General features: G+C 34.1%; 1 protein-coding gene across 1 annotated transcript; it reads left to right on the top strand.

The window, feature by feature from the left end:
• The first annotated feature begins 431 nt into the window (after positions 1 to 431).
• Positions 432 to 3,178, top strand: LOC141689272 (jasmonate-induced oxygenase 2-like). The gene is made up of 3 exons (XM_074493521.1): positions 432 to 1,190; positions 1,739 to 2,069; positions 2,785 to 3,178. Exons 1-3 carry the CDS (start codon positions 703 to 705, stop codon positions 3,031 to 3,033), a joined length of 1,068 nt encoding a protein of 355 aa, XP_074349622.1. The 5' UTR covers positions 432 to 702; the 3' UTR covers positions 3,034 to 3,178.
• The last annotated feature ends 3,809 nt before the right edge of the window (positions 3,179 to 6,987 follow it).

Genomic DNA, 6,987 nt, shown 5'->3' with positions numbered 1-6,987 from the left:
TCATTAATACATCAATTCTCATTTACCTTTTAATTAAAATATTAGTTGAAACGTAAATTTGCATCCATCCTTTATATATATCCGCAAACATTTTCATCTACTCCGACTTCGTTTCGCTCTAACGAAATATTACAATCGAGCATTGAAGAGGCCAGTGCCTAATTCTAACCCCGAATACGCTGGTGCCAATTAAGCACCAACTATAAATAGGAATTCTATCCATTTATGTCACTGCTCTTTCTATATCTGTATCCTTTTAATTTTGTTTTACATTTCAAGCTCCTCCTTTAAAAAACTACAAACGACAATGCCACACAAGACGATAAAATTAACTGACAAACAATTGTATAGCAGTCTGTATACGACTATATGTGCATACATTTACATTTTACATATAAAAAGGGGAAACAATAGACAAATTGTTGTATTGGTTCCAAACTAACATGTTAAAAAATAGCACATACTATACACGTTCTCTCATTCACATATTCATGTCCATTTCACATCCAAAACACACCACCAAAGCTAAAGAGGCCTAAGCCACTTTGCTACTTTTATATCTCTTTTAACTACCACTTCGAAAGCCCTTCCCGGCCCTTATTATTGCAACCTCAATTATATTATCCTCACATATTTCTCTATATATTATTAACCCCAATCCAATACTAGCTAATTAAGTAAGCTTACATATGCTTGAACATCATGAGTTGTGATAAAGGTTGGCCTGAACCAATTGTTCGTGTCCAATCTTTATCGGACGGTGGAGCCACCTTGATCCCTGATCGATACGTCAAGCCCCCTTCCGATAGGCCTTGCGATTCTTCGACTTCTTTAGCTAACGTAAATATTCCTATTATAGATTTTTCGGGGCTTTACGGAGACGATCGAGAAGAGACTTTGAGGCAAATCTCGGTTGCTTGTCGAGAGTGGGGGTTTTTTCAAGCGGTGAATCATGGAGTGAGCCCTCAACTAATGGACCAAGCGCAACAAGTTTGGAGAGAGTTTTTTCATCAGCCTATGGAAGTGAAACAAACTTATGCCAATTCGCCAACGACTTATGAAGGGTATGGAAGTCGATTAGGTATTCAAAAAGGTGCAATTCTTGATTGGAGTGATTACTATTATCTTCACTACCTTCCTTGTTGTTTGTTGGATCAAAACAAATGGCCTGCTCTTCCTTCTTCGCTCAGGTAATTTTTCCTATTTGATTGCGCACATGCATACACAAAATTATTGATTATAACATGTTTATCGTCATGGCATGGCTCCAAAGAAACTATTACATGTTCGGCCATGTACAAATAATAAATGTATGTTTCTAACGCCTGTCCAACTGATTGTAGTTGCTATTCAAATGTGTTATGTTAATAAAATTATGCAATTGTATATTGTATTATGTACACATGTTGGTTTACCCACGTCAATTGTTAAACGCGATAAGATCATGATTAAAAAATTTATGCAATTTTATATTGTATAATGTACATGTGTTGGGTTATCCACGTCAGTTGTGATACGTCAGTTGTGATACGTCAGTTGTGAAACGATACGGTGTTAGATTATTAAGTGTGAAAATATTATACTTATCTCACCCACTTATATAAATTCACAATCTCTGTGGGCGCAACTAAGTGATGATGATCGGAGAAATGATAAGAATAATAGTACAAGACAACAAATTTATAACTGGAAAGTTAATAATAATGAAATAAATATATTGATGTTGTGACTATTGTAGGGAAGTGATTGCTGAGTACTCGAGGCAAGTAGTGAAGTTTGGTGGTGAACTGATGAAGGCTTTATCAATAAACCTAGGCTTAAGTGAGGATCATCTTCAAAATGCTTTCGGAGGCGAGAACGTTGGAGCTTGTTTAAGAGTGAATTTTTATCCAAAATGTCCGCAACCTGATTTGACCTTAGGGCTTTCGTCTCACTCGGATCCCGGAGGAGTCACATTTCTTCTTCCTGATCAGCATGTTGCCGGACTTCAAGTCCGGAAAAACAATAACTGGATTACAGTCAAGCCAAGCCCTCATGCTTTCATTGTCAATATCGGTGATCAGATTCAGGTAATTAATCTCACTTGCTTAATTTTGTCTTAAATTTTCCTTCATTGATAGTGGTTTGGTTTGAGTTAGAAGAAATGTAAAGCACAGGGCACATGGAGGGGTCACCTTAAGTTATATTGTATTCGAATATTATTTGTAAAATAGTTCACGTGTTCATTTCCCCTTTTTACGTTTTTGAATCTTGATAGTACTTCATCGAGTCAAATTTCAGGTAGGCAACTTATAGATGAAAACCACCATATGTGCCTTTCTCCCAGAACATAGTTTAATTGTATTGCATTTTTAAAGTTAAGTGTAAGGGGCTGACTGGTGGCCCAGAATATTGTTGATCATGCATTACATGTGGTTCTATTTTAATACATTTCTCGAAGAGCTTAATATACTAAACCCTAGGTAAAATAACAATAGCAAATTAAGTATAAAAGGTCACGGAGTTCCGCTTCCGGTTTTGATCTCATTACGAAATTTGTTAGAACATATATTTGTTAATTAAATATATAAGTCTAATTAAATTTGATAGAATATATACTCCATGCTACTTTTCATTTTGTCAATCTCACACTTGACAATAAGATATATAAGTCTAATTATCAAATATCGTCAAAACTAAATATTATATACTTTCAATACATTGCTAATTTTTTTCTTCTTCCTGTCTCTCTTTTATGAATGTGCATAGAAACTAATAAAAAACTCTTAACGTAATCATGATTAGGTTCTAAGCAACGCGATTTATAAGAGTGTAGAGCACAGGGTGATTGTAAATTCAAACAACGAAAGAATCTCTCTGGCATTTTTCTACAATCCGAAGAGTGATTTGGCGATAGAGCCGGTGAAGAAGCTGGTGACACCGGAGAGACCAGCAATGTACACAGCCATGAGTTTTGACGAATACAGACTTTTCATAAGGACTAGAGGTCCCCAGGGTAAATCTCAGGTGGAGTCTTTAAAGTCTCCCAAATGATCAAACTTAATTAGTTTTGAATCATCAGATCAAGAATAATGTACATTTTAAAGTATAGTTACATGCACATGACACCCAGAAATGTAAACATAGAGTAATTTTCTAGCAATGAAATAAAATAATTTAACTCTCTCTCCCTCTCTCATAAAATATCGCATCAATGATCGAGAGGATTTTAGGGATGCGGGGCGGGAAGGCTCAAACGGTCGAATTATATTCTATTCAAGTATTTTGCGATCTTTCAATATAGTATTGAATATCCTAACGTGATAAAATCAGATTATTATATTCGACTGTAAGCTTAATTATACAGCTTGATGGTAAGCAAAATTCGTCTTCTCTACTACAATGAAATATAAATTACCTTATTAATTCAAATTCGGTTGATAATGAAAAGAAAAGTAGCTCGAGAATTTAAGAATTATATTAATAAGCTTAGCTCGTAATATATTGAAATTTAACTCGAAAATAAGTGAGTAATACTTAAACTCCAGTTATTCCAATATGTAACCATCCAAACTCTAGTTCCAAATTAATTGTTCAGGGGCTCGCGATCTTTATATTAGTTTTATAATTTAAATGTGTTAATTATCTAGTTGGTCACTCAATTCAGCTTATTATATTAAGTCGGACACTGAACTGAAAACGGTATTATAATAATCACTGAAGTCATCGACGAATACATTTCATTAATTGTCCTTAATATTTAATAGAATCAATCATTTTTGGTTCATCATTTTCAAAACTAAATCCATAACTACTAACATCTCTAAATTTCTCGCTACCTAAATGCTCCTTAAATTTTAACGCATCACTATTTTCCATCGCTAAACATTGAGAAAAATTAACGGAATGTACATGTTGTTGACTTCAGTTATTATCTTGATATCGTTTACGGTGACCAACTTGATACATTAAAACCGACTTCAGTGACCAACTAGTTTAATCGAATCTAACTCGAATAGAAATATCACATTCAAGGTTTTGTGGCCGTTTAGAAGAATTAATTTGATTTTTCGAACTGAATTGAACATGTCAAACTTTTTCCAGATCAAATATTGAATTTGAAAATCATGATAGGTTAAAGTCGGGAACTTAAATTTCAGCCTGAACTGTTATATCCGGGTTGAAATTGAGTATGATAGTTGATACCAAATATTAGAGTCCAAAAAATTGAAGAACAATGCAATCCAAGAACAATTATACGAAAAGAGTCCTGATTATCTAGATGTCACGGAGCATCCAGATGATATAATAAATATCAGGAAAACAATAATTTTATACTTAAAAACTAAACCATGTATAATGAAGGCAGGCTCCAGGACCCTTAATAAACTTGACATGACGACATGAATATTTCTAATGATGATGCAAATAATTATTCTTGACTATCACTCTACGAGCACATTTTATCTTGCAAATTTTCACATGACAATATGATCTTCATACAATATTTTTCATTCGGTGTCTCGCATACATGTGTACCATCTATGCATCCATTTCTACAATCATACACACACGCCCGTATACACATAAATTATTTTTTCCATTTTATCATTGTTTCTCCAAGACTCAAAATTTATGTTTACATACGTGCACTATAAGAAAAAAGAGTAAAAGCGACCAAACAAAAACGACCAGCTATAAATTCCACCGAAAATGGTGGCTTTAAAGGTCAACCTCACATGCCTTACAACCATGATTAAAAGCCACCGTATTCGGTGGAATTTATAAGCGGTGACTTTTATCCGGTGGAATTTATGAAGAAAAGCAACCGCCATTTTTTGGCGGTCGCTTTTATGTTTTGAAGAACAGGCGGGAAAATTGTCGCCGAAACAGTGTCTAAAAGTGGAAAATAAAAGTGATCGATCGGTCGCTTTTAAATTAATTGCAATTTTTTCTTTAAATATGGTGCCAACGGTCATTTTAATAAAAACGACCATTGTTGGTTGATTTTATAAAAGCGACCACTGTTGGTGGCTTTTATAAAAACGACGGCATCGGTGGAATTTATTCTTCCAAAAATGACAGCTACTGCCTCATCCCGTGTTCTTCGTTTTTGTGCATAATTTCCTCTTCTCCAATCTCCCGTTATGTTCCTTCATATCGTCTATCATTTTTCTTTCCCATCAAGCTCCAATATCTATTAATTTCAAGTCAAGTAAGTGTCATTCTTAAACAACTTATATTGTGATTATCATCATTATTGTTTGTTGATTTCTCACATATTTAATTGATATAATTTAAATAAAATGTTAAATATTAGTTGTTAATAATTTAAGTGTAGTGTTCAAAATAATTAAACAAATACTATAATTATTGTTCATATCTTGTCACTAAATATCTTGTACACATATTGAATTTATTTAGATATGTTTTATTAATTAGTATTAAGTTATTTATTATACTATCTATACACCTTGTAGATGACGTCGGATCGTAGTTGGATGAATCGTCGATTTGATGCAAGTAAAAACATTACGGAAGAGTATAAAATTGGTGTTGATGGTTTCATTAAATTTGTCGTTGCAAATACGGATGATTCAAAGGGGAGAATAAGATGTCCATGTAATGAATATGAAAATTTTTACATAAAGAATCCCGATGATGTGATATTACATTTATATCGACATGGCATTATGCCCGTATATACAACATGGTATTTTCACGAGAAGAGTGTTAGGTCGAGGATTGACATTGGGACGAGTTCTATGAATGTTGATAATATGCATGATGATTTTTATGATGCACGTGAAATGCTTGGAGATTTTGCCGAGGCAAATAATAATTTTGAGAGTTTGCATTAAGAACCGAATGCAACAGCAAAAAGTTTTTATAGGATGCTTGATAGTGCTTTTGAACCACTTTATCCAAATTGTACAAGTTTCACAACATTATCATTTGTGAGTAAACTACTTAAGTTCAAACACAGACATGGTTGTAGTAATAAGGGATTCGATGAGCTACTTGAACTTATTGGATCAGCGCTGCCTGAAGATCACAAGTTGCCTATGAGATACTATGATGTGAAAAAGTTGGTAAGTGGGTTGAGTATGGGATACGAAAAAATTGATGCTTGTATGAATGATTGCATGTTGTTTTACTCCCCCGCAACAAACCATGTCATATCAGCTAGCATTTAAATAAAATGATCCAGTCAAGTTTGTTATAATTCTATGTGAAAAGATGTTCTTCTAGAACTTACAGCACCACTGGGATAAAATAGAAAGAACATACGAATTTAAAAATTTATAATTACGTCTTCTGCTTGCTTGAGCACCTACAGTTTGCACAAACATCTGAAATGGTCTAAAATGTTGAACAAAACAAATGATATTAGTTTGAGATTAAATTGGCGACCTTACTTTTTATTACACCTTTTATAATTTCCACTTGTTTTCTATTTATTGTAGGAATTGGATGCTAATTTGGAGACACCTATGACTGATCTGGAATTTTTTAAATATGTCTACAACATCGACGAGCCAACAATAAAAAAAATAATGGTTTGTTGCAAACTTTATTTAGCCAATTGAATTTTCGCACTAATATATATTTATTATGGTTTCTTTTCTTCATGTTTGGACTATTTGTTATACATTGTATTTTGTAGGAATCTTTAGAGGCGATGGTCAGCACTCAATCAGCCCCTGAGGCACCTCTCTCACCGGCTAGCCAAAGGAAGCGAGACTTGGAACTACTTATAAAGGCAAGGATGCCAAAAAAATAGGATTGTATTGTATCCTCGAAGTTCTTTAGCGGAGTTATTGGGAGCTGATGAAGCAGCTAGATTAAAGACATCCCAGTCCGCTCAGGCCTCCTCTCAAACAAGCATTCCAGAAAATTCATACGCACTGATCCGAATGGTTTTATCTGAAGTGACCACTATGGTCAAGTCTTTGGACGGCATGGATCGAGTTCCGCGTGCAAGGCTTAATGAACTGATTGAAAAAT

This window comes from Apium graveolens, chromosome 10, assembly GCF_009905375.1.
Source record: "Apium graveolens cultivar Ventura chromosome 10, ASM990537v1, whole genome shotgun sequence".
Lineage (NCBI taxonomy): Eukaryota > Viridiplantae > Streptophyta > Magnoliopsida > Apiales > Apiaceae > Apium > Apium graveolens.
Note: the sequence above shows the minus strand (reverse complement) of the source record. Positions and strands in the feature narration are given on the sequence as shown.

Bases quoted from the DNA above. Each gene is read 5' to 3' on its own strand.
- LOC141689272 (XM_074493521.1), top strand. From the start codon at position 703: ATGAGTTGTGATAAAGGTTGGCCTGAACCAATTGTTCGTGTCCAATCT. The intron at 1,191-1,738 runs GTAATTTTTCCT...TGACTATTGTAG, and splicing joins GCTCTTCCTTCTTCGCTCAG to GGAAGTGATTGCTGAGTACT. The intron at 2,070-2,784 runs GTAATTAATCTC...AATCATGATTAG, and splicing joins ATATCGGTGATCAGATTCAG to GTTCTAAGCAACGCGATTTA.